The 16,886-nt window shown below is 39.1% G+C and overlaps 2 protein-coding genes across 2 annotated transcripts; both read left to right on the forward strand.

Annotated features, from left to right (window-relative positions):
• The first annotated feature begins 125 nt into the window (after positions 1-125).
• Positions 126-8,853, forward strand: LOC113126225 (cytosolic 5'-nucleotidase 1A-like). The gene is made up of 2 exons (XM_026300207.1): positions 126-343; positions 8,179-8,853. Exons 1-2 carry the CDS (start codon positions 272-274, stop codon positions 8,488-8,490), a joined length of 384 nt encoding a protein of 127 aa, XP_026155992.1. The 5' UTR covers positions 126-271; the 3' UTR covers positions 8,491-8,853.
• A 3,443-nt stretch (positions 8,854-12,296) lies between these two features.
• Positions 12,297-16,467, forward strand: LOC113129772 (cytosolic 5'-nucleotidase 1A-like). Its single transcript, XM_026305872.1, has 6 exons — positions 12,297-12,368; positions 14,585-14,680; positions 14,854-14,974; positions 15,103-15,222; positions 15,368-15,543; positions 16,127-16,467. Exons 1-6 carry the CDS (start codon positions 12,297-12,299, stop codon positions 16,439-16,441), a joined length of 900 nt encoding a protein of 299 aa, XP_026161657.1. The 3' UTR covers positions 16,442-16,467.
• Positions 16,468-16,886: the final 419 nt, after the last annotated feature.

A 16,886-nucleotide genomic window follows, 5' to 3' on the forward strand; every position in this document is an offset into this window, starting at 1 on the left:
GAATTTCAATATTATTTATCATTTTTAAGATAGCATGAGTCTTATTCTCCAGGTAAACATTCATAGTAACGGAGGAAACTTCATCCACAAACGAAACCACAGGACTGAAGGGAAAGGGGCTTTATTTCACACAGACAGTTACCATACAATGACCAGTAGATGTCCACGAAGAGCTAGGTCAGACATGAGTGAACAAACATCCGGCAACATGCAGAAGTGAAACCACACAACTCCTGCGAACGGGATCTCCGTTGTTCACCTCGTCATTGCAATGCACTTCAGCCGGGACGAAAAGGCACTGAGCACCTCTGCTCAGTGGAAAACAAGCTACCAGTCGGTGTCGGTAAGCAGGAGAACACCAAGGCACAACAAAAGTACTTCCCTGGTCTCCTTTAGTGTCTGTGAGTAGATGGCGGCAAATGAAAATCCTAGTCGTGGTCAATCGACGACTAGGGAGACAATAGTTCATTCTGGATGTGCGCTGGGTAAGGAAGAACCGTAGGTACTGGGGAGGTTGGTCAACAAAGGCAAAGGCAAAGGCAAATTTATTTGTATAGCACCTTTCATACACTACGCAATTCAAAGTGCTTTACAAGGCATATAATTACATTAAAAGCATTGAAAAGAGCATTTAAAAATAAAGACATTTAACATAAAATAAATTTAAATCAAGTAAAGTAAATTAAAATAAAACATAAAAGCACATTAAGAAAGCAAGGGTGAACAATTATTCAAAGGCAGCAGTAAACAACAGAGTTTTCAGTCCTGATTTGAATGAGCTGACAGTTTGAGCAGACTTCAGGTGTTCAGGAAGTTTGTTCCACAAGTGAGGAGCATAGTGACTGAATGCTGCTTCACTTTGTTTGGTTCTGGTTCTGGGAACACAAGTAGACCTGTGACCTGTCCCAGATGACCTGAGGGGTCTGGAAACCTCATAGGGAACCAATATATCTTGGATATATTTTGGTCCACAACCATTTAGTACTTTATAAACTAGCAATAAGATTTTAAAATCTATCCTTTGACTAACAGGAAGCCAGTGTAGTGATCTGAGAACTGGTGTGATATGGTCCAGTTTCTTGGTGTTTGTAAGGACTCTGGCAGCAGCATTCTGGATTAGCTGCAGCTGCCTGATTGACTTTTTGCTAAGACCTGTGAACAGACCATTACAATAATCTAACCTACTGAAAATAAATGCGTGAACAAGTTTTTCTGCATCTTGTTTAGACAGAAAACCTTTTATTCTGGCAATGTTTTTCAGGGGTAATAGGAAGATTTAGTGATGAATTTTATGTGGTTGTTAAAATTCAGGTCTGAGTCAATGATTACACCAAGGTTTCTGGCTTGATTTGTAGCTTTCAATGACATGGAGTCAAGGTGAGCAATGACCTTTGACCTTTCATTTTTGGGGCCAAAAACAATCACTTCTGTCTTGTCTGTATTGAGCTGGAGAAAATTCTGGCGTATCCATTCTTTGACTTGATTAATACACTCACATAATGAAATTAGAGGACTATAATCATGAGATGATACTGATATATAAAGTTGGGTGTCATTTGCATAGGTATGGTAGTCAATGTTGTAGTATTCCATAATCTGAGCAAGGGGCAGCATGTAGATATTGAATAAGAGAGGACCAAGAATAGACCCCTGAGGAACCCCACATTTCATTTTTGTTCGCTCAGACTCATAGTTACCAAGTGGGACAAAATAGTCTCTATCTTGTAAGTAAGATTTTAGCCAATTTAACACTGAGCCAGTAACTCCCACCCACGCTTCTAGTCTATCAAGCAGCACATCATGATCAACTGTGTCAAATGCAGCACTGAGATCCAGTAGTACTAAAACAGAGGTTTTGGATTCATCATTATTTAAATGTAAATCATTTAAAATTTTAATAAGTGCACGTGCGCGAAATCCAGACTGAAGTGCATTAAAAGATTGTTTTGCACCATAAATCTGTGAATTTGTTGAGAAGCAACTTTTTCAATTATTTTTCCCAGAAATGGAAGATTTGATATTGGCCTGTAGTTACTTACTGCTGAAGCATCTAGATTAGGCTTTTTAAGAAAAGGTTTTATAACAGCAGTTTTTAAGGCCTGGGGAAACTGCCCTGACTGAAGAGAACTATTGACAATCTGCAATACATCTGGAGCTAAGCTGTTAAAAACATTTTTAAAAAGATTTGTTGGTAAAATATCAAGGCAGCATGATGTAGATTTTAATTGTAGAAACGTTTCTGCCAGTGCTCTGTGATCAAGGAGATCAAAATGTTCTAGATTCACTGGAGAACAAGGAGGCACAGGTGATATTGTCATGTTCCTAGGACTGCAGCTAGAGATAGTTTGTCTTATCTTTGATATTTTGTCTGTGAAAAAGGCTGCAAAATCATTGCATGACTTTTTGGACAGCAGTTCAGAAGGAAGAGAGGGTGCTGGGTTTGTGAGTCTGTCTACAACAGAAAACAATGTGCGGGCATTATTGCTGTTTCTATTGATAACCTCTGAGAAAAATGATTGCCTTGCATTTTTTTAGTTTTTGGTTATAGTTGTGAAGACTCTCTTTGTACAAGTCGAAATATACCTGGAATTTGGTTTTTTGCCACTTGCGTTCTGCTTGTCTGCATATTCTTTTCAGAATTTTAACCACTGTGGCTTTTCTCCAAGGTGACTTCGACTTTTTTCTTGCTGACAATACCTTGGTCCTAATTGGGGCAATGGAATCAATAACAGTCATAACTTTGGAACTGAAACTTCCTACAAGATCATCAACAGGGGCTGATGGCATGGTTGGTGATGGTGCAAAAACCTGAATAAATAATGCACAGCTCTTCTCATTAATATTCAGCTTTTGGACTACCTCTATTTCACCTGTGTTCAAAACAGCAGGGGTGGTTGTTTTAAAAAAAACAGTAATGATCAGAAAGAGCAACATTGGTCACCACCACCTCAGAAATATTAAGACATTTAGAGATTATTAGATCCAGTGTGTGTCCCTTGATGTGTGTTGGATATGTTACATGCTGAGAAAGCCCAGTTGTCCAGGATATTCAAGAGCTCTTTTGCACTTGCATCATTGAGATTATCAACATGAATGTCAAAGTCACCCACTAAAACAATACAATCAAAATCAATGCATACAATAGATAGTAATTTAGCAAACTTGTCAAAAAAATGTGCATTGTACTTTGGGGGTCTATAAATAGTTACAAATATTGCTCGACAGGAGGATTTGGTATGAAGAGCAACATATTCAAAGGAGTCAAACTTTCCATATGATATGCTTTTGCATTTGAGGCTATCACTAAATAAAATAGCAACTCCACCTCCTTTCTTGTGTATTCTTGTTTCACTCATGAAACTGAAATTTGGAGGGGTTGATTCAATAAGAACTGCAGCATTATTATCTTGTCCTAACCATGTTTCGGTTAAAAACATAAAATCAAGCTTGTGCTTAATAATAAAATCATTGATTAAAAATGATTTGCCTACCAAAGACCTGACATTTAAAAGAGCTAAATTTAGTGTGTTAAAAACAAAGACAAAGAATGATTATGGTGACGGCGTGGAGGAGGGGTTGGTGGATGCTGCAATTGTGATTGCAGCAGAGCTTGCTGAGGAATTGGTGGGGCATGCCGCTTTGAGGGGCTTCTGGGGGTGAAAATGACACTGGGGGAGGAGGTCAGTTTGGGCCCAGTAGTGATGTGCTTCATCAGGTTGGCGAGGTTCTTGGTGATGGGGAATGGGATGCCCCGGGAAGATGGTGAACTAGGTAGCGTTTGCGGGGTTGTGGGAAGTGAATCCTCACAGGCAGTGTCTGCTAGTGGAGGGGGTGTGGCCTCCTCATCTTTGCTCTGAGTTCTCTCCATGTTAGAGCATTCGGGGGGGGAGTGTTGACTTTGGATGTTTTGATGTTTCTTCATTTTGTTTAGATTCCCGTATCTTGTCCTTGGAAGATTCCCGTCGTATCTTGTCCTTGGCAGAGGGAAGGTTGTGGCGCAGGAAGAAAAATAGGTTGGAGGTGAAAGCTTTTACTCCTGATTTATTTAGAGACAATCCGTCTCCCTTAAAAAGATGCCTGCGATCCCAGAAATGGTTAAAATTATCAATAAAATGTACTGAGTGGACATCACATGCAGTTGAAAGCCATGTGTTCAGTGCTAGTAACCTGCTGAATCTCTCAGTTCCTCCTCTGACTGGTGGTAGAGGTCCACTGACAAAAACTTCTGCATTTAGCGACCTTACTGTGTTTAGCAGATTATTAAAGTCCTTTTTGAGGATTTCGGACTGCTGCTTCACAATATCATTTGCCCCTGTGTGTAGTACGAGGTTTTTCACAGTTGGGTTTTCTGCAACGATGCTCAGGATTTTGTCAGTAGTGTCAGAGACCATATCTTTTGGGAAATACAGCACTTTTGTGTTGTTACTGCACATCCGTCTCACATCTTTTATGGCCAAGTCGCCCACAATCAGAGTCTGAGGCCCTGTTAGCTTTCCTCATAGTTTTCTGTCTTCTGTTGAGTTTTCAGACCTTACCCCTCTCTGTGGATGTGGAGGATTGTCCAAGTGATCAGATGAAGATCCAGGGTCCTGCAGTAGTGGAGCGAATCTATTTTGTAGCTGTACAGTTAGTTTCTTAGGAGTTTTGTTGCTCCTTTTCCCTTTAGCTGTTATCCATGGCTGTGCTTTCCTCTGCACAGGAGTTGAGGAGGATGGTAACGCTGGCCAGCCTGTCGCATCACAGATTTCTGGGCGCTGAGTTCTGCCTGTTGCTTGTCCTGATTTAGTCTTTGGCTTTGCTCCGAGAGCGTTCCAGGGAGGACTGATACCAGTAGTTTTATTTACCCGGACACAACCCTCCTGTTGCTCGGTCTTGTTAGTGCTAGTTATCTGTATACTAGCATGCTCTTGTCTGCTACTATGGTAGAGTGGTAGAGTAGTGTCCTCTTTCCCAGATAGTCCATTTATCTCCACGTACATCTCTAACCTTTGCACTTTAGTTTCCAGCATAGTGATTTTCTGTAGGAGTTTGCTGTGATCGTCCTCAGGGAAGGGAGGCATGGTCATCGGAGGTTGATCAAAAATAAAAGTAAAAATACAATCCTCACTAAAATTCCAAATGCGGTAAAAAAGGGGTAAAATAATGTTAAAAAGTGTATTATAAAATCATTGGGTAAGAATGCATGAAGTAAAAAGGAATAAAAGCAAAGTAAAACTGGCAGAAGCAGGAGCAAGCAGAAGTGCGTCTACACTCTACAGAAGCAGGAATTAAGTACAGTACAGAGCCCTAAAAACTCTGCACTCATGGGGTTTAGAGATAGATGAGGCTCTCTTTCTGGCGGGGGCACCCAAGGGCCCCATGCTGGAGAAGATCAGGCCACACATTTTTTTTGATGACCAGATGTTTCATGTGGAGGGAGCAGCGGAAATGGGGACAGTGGCGTGTCATGTTCCCTATGGGATAGCTCAGAGAGTCCCCAAGAAAGGAATAAAGGACAAAGAGATTTCTTCAGCACCCAAGTAGCTGGGACATCACAGCAACACAGGAGACTGTTGCTACTGGGAAATGTAGTATGCATTTAAAACTATATAACAAAAGGTTTTAAAAATGGGTTGAAAACGTAATTAAAGCCAGGTGATCAAATATTACTAGTAATAGCCCATGCAGAGGTTGGCTCCAGCCCACTGTGATCCTGAATTGGACTAAAGGGTATAAATGGTTGGATGAAGGACATTCAGACTGTTAGTCAGTGACAATATCCTTTCACACAAGTTTCATTTATAGTCAAAACTAATGTCTTTATAAATAATAAGTAATTAATTAACTAAAGCTTTATAGATCAGTTCCTGGCCAGTAAGTAGAAAAATATTTGACCTCTATGAATTTATGAAAAAGGGCTGCAAAGGATCCAGGTCAAGATCCAGTTATTAACCACTTATTAATGGCCTTAGCAACATTTATACCTGCTGTAAAAGAGCATAAGCAGCAGTCAAGTGATTACTCTTTAATTAATTCTAATATATGAAGTCAATTTTAATTTTCAAGTCATTAGTTACAACCTAGAAATCCTTCCTAAAAATTGGATAATTAGAATGTGGTACTGCAAAGTAGTATTTGTGTGTAAAAATATTCATTTGAAGAAAATTACCTCATAAAACAGCAACCTCCTGCAGTACTTTAAATCTCTATGGTATATATTTTTACTCACATTCATCAAAGACCAAAATGAATAAATAATATATATCTAAAATTAAAAAAACAAATATTAGAAATATTTAAAAAATCTGCCAATTCTAAGTAATATTAATTTATAACCGTAAGGTTAGTTAGGATGCATCAGGTGGCTTCTTGAGACGATTTCTGATAACAGAGTCTGAACGCAGCCTGGATGTGCTGACCTGTGCTGACCTGTGCTGACCTGTGCTGACCTGTGCTGACCTGTGCTGCACTGATGATGTGCAATCAGTCACTTTATGCAGAATCTCCATTTTGGATGTAATTTTATCACTTTACTGCTTATCTGTGTGTTTACATGTTATTAAAACTGGTGCCTTCGCATTGTTCTATGGATTTCTTTTCTGTCAATTTTGCATGTTATGGTGTGTATGTTGTGCATGTGATTATTTGGTCAATGTATATGAATGTATTTTAAGGTTGCACATTGAGAATAATGGTAAAATAATTTAATATTTATTTTTTGACATTAAAGAAAATGAGGATATGTTTTAACATATTTAGCTCTTACTGACATCCATCATGAGCAGTTTTAATTTCTGCTACATGATGCTAAGTGCCCAAAGTTCCTTGTCTCCCTGGTTGTTGTCTTCCTGTTGGTCTTATTATGTCATTTAGGTGTGTTGTTATTGGTGTTATGGACTCAAGCTTTTTTGTTTTAAGATTGAGGTAAAACTGACTGTAAACAAAAACTTGTTTCCTGTCTTCATTGTTTGTCTGGGCTACAGCCGGAAACACTTTGAGTTTCCATCAATAGTTTAAAAAAAACAGCAATAGAGAAAGTAAATTAAGAAAAACATAGTTTGCAAAAATATGGATGTAACACATAATGAGCAGTGAATTATTTAATGTTGTGGCTGTTGATTCTTTTTTTCAATAAATAAATGCATTAACTGAATTGTACTATATTTAATTCACGTTTTTATGACCAAATTTGGGCTGGCACATTGGACTCCTCTTCTAAGTAAGAAATTAAGCAAACAAAGCATTTACCCATTAAGGATTGTAAGTTAGGGCAGCATGGTGGCTTAGCGGTTAGCACCTTTGCCTCACAGCAAGAAGGTTTATGGTTTGAAACCGGTCAGGGGTCTTTCTATGTGGAGTTTGCATGTTCTTCCTGTGGTTGTGTGGGTTTTCTCCAGGTACTCTGGTTTCCTCCCACAGTCCAAAAACATGTATGTCAGGTTGATTGGTGACTCTAAATTGCCCATAGGAGTGAGTGTGAGTGTGTGAGGTTGTTTGTCTCTATGTGGCCCTGTGATGGACTGGTGACCTGTCCAGGGTGTACCCCTGCCTTTCACCCAAAGAGAGCTGGGATAGGCTCCAGCAGATCCCTGTGACCCTAAAGAGGAATAGGTGGGTAGATGATGGATTGATGTACATCAGGCAACAACTCTGTGTTGAATCATTGTGTCATTGTGTCATCAGCTGCTGTGGTGAAGGAACCAGACAAAATGGCAGAAGTGTCTCAGAGTGAGCCGTGTGCTGCCTTTGATGGTGATGCTGTCCTCTTCTTCATTGAGTTTGAGCGTGGGGGGACTGCAAGGGTTGTTGGAAAATGAGAGAAAAAATGTCAATAGGCCAATGGCAGAGATATGGACAGCTCATTTACACTTACTCTAAATAAAATATTCAAATAAAAGCAAGAGTTATTTCACTTTACACAGAGACTAATGAGTGAACTTTTCCCAAACAAAAAACAAAAACAAAACTAAATTTCCTCTCTCCACTAGGGGGCGACAGAACATTTGTCAAGCAGCTGATTAACTGACTCAAAATAACATGAAGACCAGTGATTTGATGATAATTCTGACTGCATGATTATTTCTGCCATAGTCAAATGTAAGAACTAAATAGTTCATTGATATATTTAATGTTGAAGTTGGACCAAAATAATTTCCCTTCATGTCACATCATTGCTGCTCTCCTCCCTTCTTTCCTCAGGGGCCATTTAAAGGTTTCCTGGAGGTTTTAGTGAAACTGCAGAGGAAACTGCATGACAAAGAGCTGCTTGACAACTGCCCCATTCGTACCTACATGGTGACATCTCGTGGAGGTGGCAGTCCTGGATTCAGAGCCTTAAACACTCTGCATGACTGGGGTCTTGAGGTTGATGAGGCTTTCTGTCTGGGGGGATCTGAGAAAGGTCCCATGCTGGAGATGATCAAGCCCCACGTCTTCTTCGATGACCATCAACGTCATATCGAAGCTGCACTGATGATTGGCATTGTGGGATGCCACGTCCCAAACCAATAACTAAGCAGTGATTAACTGTGGGGAGTCAACAGCTGACTATGTTATAATTGGTAGAAAATTTGATAAAAAAAATCCACATATATTTATATTTTTTGTTGTTACTGTGGTAGTAAATATTTAAATGTTGCATAGAGTCCATAACATACATCTACCTGAATCTGCTGTTAGGGAGGAGAATAAGCAGCATATAACAAAAGGAAAAAAGTGAAACTGCATTTGTATGTCTCAATCTGCATTGTAATGAGTAATTTAAAAATGTCCTGCATGATGTGGCTGCATGTAGCTGGTGGAAATGTCTTTTACAACTCTGTATATGTTTCTAACATATAGAATTACAAAATATAATGGTGTTAAAATTCTTCCAGATGAATCGATGCTGTTTTGAAAGAGCACTAAAAATAAATGTCATTAACTTTCAGTTTCTGAGAAGTTATTATTCTGATGACACCTCATGTTGAGGTGCAGCAGATCACTGTGATATAATGACTCTATAACCCTGCCCATGTATGTTTGTACATTTAAACATCTCTCTTAAATACTGGGTGGAGATGTGGCTATGTATCAGCTCATACCTCAGCTGATTGTCATGTACATTGTGGTGCAGGTGGTTTAACAGGTCCACACACACAATACATTAATTCCAGTTAGCGACCTGAGAGAAACACAAAGAAACAACATGCAACTTCCTGAATTAGATGTTTTGGAGAAGATGACAAAGCATACAATGAATGTATTGTGTTTGATGTATTTATGTTGAACTTTGTAATGATCTGTCTTAGGATTAAGTAAATATCATATTAAAATATGTAGTTATGGTGCCACCAGACTCATTTTACCTGGTCCTTTTCTAGCTGAGGCGAAACCTGTGGCCCCCACAGAGCACAAAGGGCCAGGGCCACTACATCCACTGCACAGGTCAAATCTGATCCAATAACATCTCTGACATATTAAGTCAACACAGACATAATAAGATGGAATTACGAAAGAGCTGCTAAATCAGGTTTTAGATGTTGACTATAGATGCTGCTAAATCTCTCTCTCTTGCTCATTATCCCCCCCCACACTCACAGACTGGGTACCAATCCGCAGTAATAACCTGCAGGCTCAACACAAGAGCAGCTGACCTGAGATTACAGGTCATGGCCACAGTGGATACCTGGAGCCTGCGGTGATGATTACCAAGACTAAGTGACAGACAGCAGAACTACAAATAATCCGTACGATTATCATCACTGAAACCAACAAGCTGATATACACTACAGCAGGGGTATTCAACTAAAATTTAAAGAGGTCCAGTTAGAGAAAATTTCTTGAAGCAAAGGTCCGGAAGATCATAATGTCTAACTAGTTAGTGTGATATATATTTAAGTAGCCTAGTAGTTTTATCAACATCTGCATGTAATCAATACCTGACTGTCAAATCAAATGAATTCAGTACAATTCAAAAACTTTCTGACAATATGTATTGTCATGTAACACACAACTGAACATATCTGTATGGCTGTAGATATGTATAATGTTCTCTCATTAACTAAGTTCTCTCACTTTCTCCGTCTCACTTTACAGTTTCTCTCGCTTTGTTTTCTACATGTATCGCTCTCTTTCTTTTTCTTTGTACTGTCTTTTCATGCAGTGTTGGCAACTCGTCAGTAAGGAAAGTAGCTATTGGCTGTCCTAAAAGTCGCTAGAAGTCGCTGGATGGCGTCATCGCGTAATTTGCATAATGTCCATGGCACATGCTGTAATCGTGATGGACGCTTTTGCCAACTTCAGAAATGGAAAGTAAGAGACATTTGTGATTCTTTATAAGAAATAAGGGACAGAATAAGGGACACTCAAAATATTTGTACTGTGCCATATAATGTAGCATGACGGCCTGCAGTTAATAAGTTCTCAGAACTAAATACATTTGCCTTGCTGTAAATGACTGAGGCTGTTTGAGTCAAATGCAGTGATTTATTTTAGACAAAGAACATTTTACCTTTTTTATTTTATTTTATTTTTTTATTATGCCATGCATCAGTACAGATCACACACATACATGATCGCACGCGCGATTCATTTGCAGTCGGGACGCGGAGGCGTGAACATTTCCTGCTGTGACTGCAGCTGGGAGGGAGGGACTGCTGCGAGAGGACTGGGCCGCCTGTGAAGGCTTTGGGACGGGGGAGGGGCCCGCGGCTGCAGCTGATTTGCCGTCTTACTGCGGTAAATTGAGAAGTGTAAGAATGGTGCAGTACAGACACATCAGAGTCTCCAAAAGTCTCAAGTAACACCAGAAAAAGTCGCCAGATTTGTCGCTAGTCGCTTAAAAAAAAGTGTCGCTAGAGGGGTCTGAATACTCGCTAAATATAGCGATAAAGTCGCTAAATTGGCAACACTGTTTTCATGTGTAACTTGCCTCTAGCTCTGTTTACACTGTAGAGCCGTAATATTTACCGCCTGGGATGCACAGACTTGATTGGCTGAGTGATATCACGTGGGATGGCTCAACTCGCATGCAATTGGTCTGTGCGTTTCCACTACTGTAAAGTCTAAAAAAGCTGCGCCGGTGGGAATAGAAGCGCCCCGTTAGGTTTTAAATCACAATCTTCTGTTTTGGCTGTACGTCCGGGTCCGTATGGGGCGGCTACTGGGTCCGCACCCGGACCGCGGTCCGCCTGTTAGTGACCTCTACACTACAGCAACAGTGGTCCTTTTGATGCTTGGATATGATTTGAACGAAATGAATTGCTGTAAGGAGCAGTATCCTCCATGGACGAAGAGGTTGGAAAACAAGATTAGGACAGCAGGGAGAGAAGACAGCCAGCTGTAAGAAATGCAGAAAGGTGTGATGAAGAAAGGCTAACCTAAGAAGGTGTCTGCATGGTACAATTCATACATCCGCACGTTAAAGCAGGCACCGTGAAGGCTGGAAAGGACGTGGCATTACACAAACTTTGAAGAATTTTACCTATACTGGAAAAACAGTCTAACATGTGATCTCATTGGGGTTGCACATTAAGTATATTAGTAAAATTGTAATACTTTTTATTGACATTAAAAACAATGAGGATACATTTTAACGTATTTAGCATTTACTGACATCATCACAATGATAGTTAACTTCAGTTTAATAGATGCTGATATGAAAGAGCATTAAAAATAAATTTTATTCTTCCTTTTCAATTTCTGAGAAGTTATTATTGTGTTTGGACTTAATGTTGACAGCACATCATTGTGATATAATGACTCTATAACCCTGCCCATGTATGTTTGTACATTTAAACATCTCTTAAATACTGGGTGGAGATGTTGCTATGTATCAGCTCATACCTCAGCTGGTTGTCATGTACATTGTGGTGCAGGTGGTTTAACAGGTCCACACACACAATGCATTAATTCCAGTTAGCGACCTGAGAGAAACACAAAGAAACAACATGCAACTTCCTGAATAGGTGACAAAGCATACAATGAATGTGCAAAAGAGAAACAGCTGTTAAACACCTGAATCTGCATTTTGTCCTGCATGATTTGGCTTCCTGCAGCTGCACCTACAGTGAGTGAATATAGTTTATTGAGTTTCCAAGTTATTGAGTTTTTTTTTTAACTAAAAACTCCTACCCTGGTCTCAGGCCTGTTTAACAACAGTACAAATACTGGAAAATTGCCAGTTCTTACCTTTTCTGTCGTGTTACTTCCTACATGTACTGAAACATCAATTTCTGCATGTCGTTTTTTCGTTAGAATCCAGCTAGTTTAATCTGGGTATGTGTTGTTCGGCCGTCTGTAGAAAAAGGGGCGGGGTGAATAACAGGTTAACTAAGATGTTCAACAGGCTGTCCATACCTGAGGCCTTGGAGACGAAGACTCAAAGCCCTGGCCACGCACTTCGAGAGGTACACCAGAGAAATGGAAGCAAATACAATAAACCAGAAGTTTTCCATTGGGCCTTCCAAAGTGTTCTCTCACTGTAATAACTGGAGAGCAGACCCACCAAGGCTGGAGCCTGAACAATACTGGAAGAACATATGGGAGAAAGAAGCATCAAATAACAACAATGCTCAGTGGCTGGTGGACCAAAGAACAGACACAGCAACCTCCATGAACAAGATCCAGTAACCATCACAGTGACAGACATCAAAGAAAGAGTATGAAGACGTGAATAGCACCAGGCCCAGACATGAGCCACACCTACTGGCTGATGAAGCTAGCTTCACTCCATGAACATCTGGCTGCACAAGTGAACCAGCTGCTGATAGATGTGATCCACGCTGAATGAATAAGTGAAGGTCAAATTGTCCTAATCCTGAAGGACCCCAAGAAGGGAGCGGTCTCATCCAACTACCACCCAATAACCTGCCTCTACACAACATGGAAGCTCCTGCAACATAGATAAAATGAGAAGTTTCTCTGTTTTAAGATTGAAGTAAAACTGACTGTAAACAAAAACTTGTTTCCTGTCTTCATTGTTTGTCTGGGCTACAGCTGGAAACACTTTGAGTTTCCATCAATAGTTTAAAAAAACAGCAATAGAGAAAGTAAATTAAGAAAAACATAGTTTGCAAAAATATGGATGTTTTACTTACAGAGAGGTCAGTGAGTGAATCTTTCCTGTGAAAAAATAAAACAGGTTTAAATCATTATTCATTAGATTAAATCAAATATATCAGTCAAGCTTCTGATTAACTACCACATAATGAGCAGTGGATTATTTAATGATGTGACTGATTATTATTTTCAATAATCAAATGTATTAATTAATTGTACTACATGTTTGACCAAAGTAGTATTCCTGAAACAACAGTTTCAATACACTACAGTACTGTGTCCTAAATTGTTAGTTATTGCCTTCATTTTATGACACTTTCTCAACTGTGTATATGTTTTTAACATATAGTAATTAAATATATAATAATGATAGTTAGCTTCAGTTTAATATATGCTGATATGAAAGAGCACTGAAAATAAATTTTATTCTTCCTTTTCAATTTCTGAGAAGTTATTATTGTGTTTGGACTTAATGTTGACAGCACATCATTGTGATATAATGACTCTATAACCCTGCCCATGTATGTTTGTACATTTAAGCCTCTCTCTTAAATATAAGTTGTAATGTAGGTGGTTTAACAGGTCCAACACACACACACACACGCACACACACACACACACACACACACACACACACACACACACACACACAATACATTAATTCCATTTAGTGATCTGAGAGAAAGACAGAAATGTCATGCAACTTTCTAAAATAGACGACAAAACATAAAATGAATGTACAAAAGAGAAATGGCAGATAAACACCTGAACCTGCATTTTGTCCTCCATGATGTAGCTTCCTGCAGCTGCACCTACAGTGAATCCATAGATTCTACTGAGTTTTCGAGAAACTTAGAACTACTCAGATGTAAACCAAGAAGTTAAACACTATCACTGCTGTAGTTACTGTACTGAATATACACTATTATCAGTATTTTACCTAAACTGTGTATTTTGTTGTGTTTTATGCATTTGATTTGGTCAAATTTTGTAATGATCCAGGGATTCAATAAAAAACATAATAAAAGATGTATTTATGGTGCTACCTGACTTAACATTTCTGAGATAACAAGTCAACACTTAAATGACACCATCAAAGGAAAAACAAGACAGAAATACTAAAGAGTTGACGAATCAGTTTTGTTATGACAATTTTTTCAGGACACCTGAGCGAAAGAGAAACAGAAACAGGATCAGCAAGATGAAAAGGAAGGAGAGGATATAAAAGAGACAAAGTCTGGTACTTGGTGTGGAGTTAAGAGAGGTGAAGAGTGAAGATGAGTCGTAAAGACAATCAGCCATCACCCTGCGCTGGACAAAAATGTGTACGTTTTTTTTTTACCATCTATAATTTTAACAAATATATAACAAATATATATATATATATATACACACACACACACAAAATAAACTTTTTTCTTATTTTAGATCTGTTCAGGTATTTTTTTTGTGGGGGGGTTAATATGTGCATAAGCAATAACGTTATTTTTTTAAAAAACTATTGCTGTGCAGAAAAAGTCACTACAAGTTATTGTTAAAACATTTGTTCCCTCTGATCCTTCAGCCTGAGACAGGGAGCCCCGTCATCATTGCAATATCAGCTAAACTCGTGTTCACTGAGCAGAACATGAGCCCTGGCCCTGCCTTCAGCTTTGTCAAGGTCAGTGACTGTGGAGGAAAAACACACACTTTTAAACCCAGTAGCATGTAGTGATTTAGCAGGAAGTGTTAATGAATGTATTCCAGTGAGCGTTAACACAGAAACACTCATTTGCACGTACATACTGTGAACTTGTATTATTTTTAATGTCACCAGTTTTGTTGTGTTCTCAGGCTCTGAAGGCAGTGAACGCTAAGCTTAGAGCGCATTACCCTGAGAGTCAGGAGCTCTTTAAGGTCATACTCATTCATGACGACAGGTCAGACGTACTCAACAAGTCCATCAAAAAACACAGTATGTTACTGAAACACCCAAATTAATTTTTTCATCTGTATTTTAATGGTTTAATCATTTAATGGTACCAGCTAAAACAACATTTTTGTACATCATGTCCTCAGTGACCTTGTCATTCATGTTTGCAGACCTGGAAAACTTAACTGAAATTATGAGTGGAGAGGATCTGATAAATAAATTGAAGGGAAACAACACCCATCTGTATCTGTCTGAATCAAAGGAAATGGTTAAAGAAGCGTTGAAGAACAGTAAGTGTAAATAAGAGAAACTGTGTATTATGGTGTATGGTACATATTGCTGAGCTGATAGAGAACTACCCAATAACACAGATAACATTAACCACAACTGTACATCAGACAACAACTCTGTGTTGAATCATTGTGTCTGTATCAGAAATAGCAGCTGCTGTGATGAAGACACCAGGAGAAATGGCAGAAGTGTCTGAGAGTGAGCTGCGTATTGCCTTTGATGGTGATGCTGTCCTCTTCTCCAATGAGTCTGTACGTGTTAAGGGACTTCCAGGGTTCTTGAGAAACGAGAGGGAAAAAGTCAATGACCCAATGAAAGAGGTAATGACAGCTCACTTACACTTAATCTCAAAGTTTCAAATAAAAGCAAAAGCTAATAGATTTCACTTTACATAGAGACCAGTCAGTGAACTTTTCCCAGTAGAAAATAAAACAGGATTTAAATTGAAAGTGGTCAGACTTATTCTTCCTCCCCACATTAGGGGGCGACAGAGACCAACATGTGTTCAATTAAATTTGTTATGCAGCAACACAAAGACCAGTGATTAGTTACATTTGATGACTGTATTATTTTGTCATAGTCAAATGTAATAACTAAATAGTTCATTGATGCATTTAATGTGCAGTTTTCCTCAACCAGCATCAATGAACTACACTATGTCCTCAGTGGCTTCTCTGTTTTATCACACTTTTACTACTCACTACAGTTTTCTACACATCTAGTGTTCATAGATGTACTAATGATATAATATTGATGGAACAGTGATATAAACGTCATCTGCTATTTTCAGTGTTGTCTTGTTCTCCCTCTGTGTGCCTGCAACATGAATGTAAAGATGAAGTTGGACCAAAATAATTTCCCTTCATGTCACATCATTGCTGCTCTCCTCCCTTCTTTCCTCAGGGGCCATTTAAAGGATTCCTGCAGGTTTTAGTGAAACTGCAGAGGAAACGGCATGACAAAGAGCTGTTTGACAAGAAGTGCCCCATTCGTACCTACCTGGTGACATCTCGTGGAGGTGGCTGTCCTGGATTCAGAGCCTTAAACACTCTGCGTGACTGGGGTCTTGAGATTGATGAGGCTTTCTGTCTGGGGGGATCTAATAAAGGTCCCATACTGGAGATGATCAAGCCCCACGTCTTCTTCGATGACCAGGACAGTCATATCAAAGATGCACTGACGATTGGCATTGTGGGATGCCATGTCCCTAACAAATAACTAAGCAGTGATTAACTGTGGGGAGTCAACAGCTGACTATGTTATAATTGGTAGAAAATTTTAAACTAGAATCATATGTATCATCATCTAACACAGTTGTACCAAACACATGATTCAAATCAATGTGTGATCATATGTTATCATGATGAATCTGATGGTAATGAATTTGAATTAAACCAAAATAAATGCAGGCAAAATATTATTTTTGTTGTTACTGTGGTAGTAAATATTGAAATGTTCTGCAGAGTCCATAACATATATCTACCTGAATCAGCTGTTAGGGAGGAGAATTAGCAGGATCACAGACTGAGAAAAAGCGTAGCCCAAATATTTAAATTTTCTAGAATAACTTATGATAGTGAGAGATAGGTCACCATTATATCAGGAACATCAGAGAAACTAATCAATTTTATTTCAGTGTGCACCTTCAAAACTGCGTTCATGA

This window comes from Mastacembelus armatus, chromosome 22 (assembly GCF_900324485.2).
Source record: "Mastacembelus armatus chromosome 22, fMasArm1.2, whole genome shotgun sequence".
Taxonomy (NCBI): Eukaryota; Metazoa; Chordata; class Actinopteri; order Synbranchiformes; family Mastacembelidae; genus Mastacembelus; species Mastacembelus armatus.

Bases quoted from the DNA above. Each gene is read 5' to 3' on its own strand.
- LOC113126225 (XM_026300207.1), top strand. From the start codon at position 272: ATGCACTTCAGCCGGGACGAAAAGGCACTGAGCACCTCTGCTCAGTGG. The intron at 344-8,178 runs GTAAGCAGGAGA...TTCTTTCCTCAG, and splicing joins CAAGCTACCAGTCGGTGTCG to GGGCCATTTAAAGGTTTCCT.
- LOC113129772 (XM_026305872.1), top strand. From the start codon at position 12,297: ATGTTCAACAGGCTGTCCATACCTGAGGCCTTGGAGACGAAGACTCAA. The intron at 14,975-15,102 runs GTATGTTACTGA...TCATGTTTGCAG, and splicing joins CAAGTCCATCAAAAAACACA to ACCTGGAAAACTTAACTGAA. The intron at 15,223-15,367 runs GTAAGTGTAAAT...TGTCTGTATCAG, and splicing joins TAAAGAAGCGTTGAAGAACA to AAATAGCAGCTGCTGTGATG.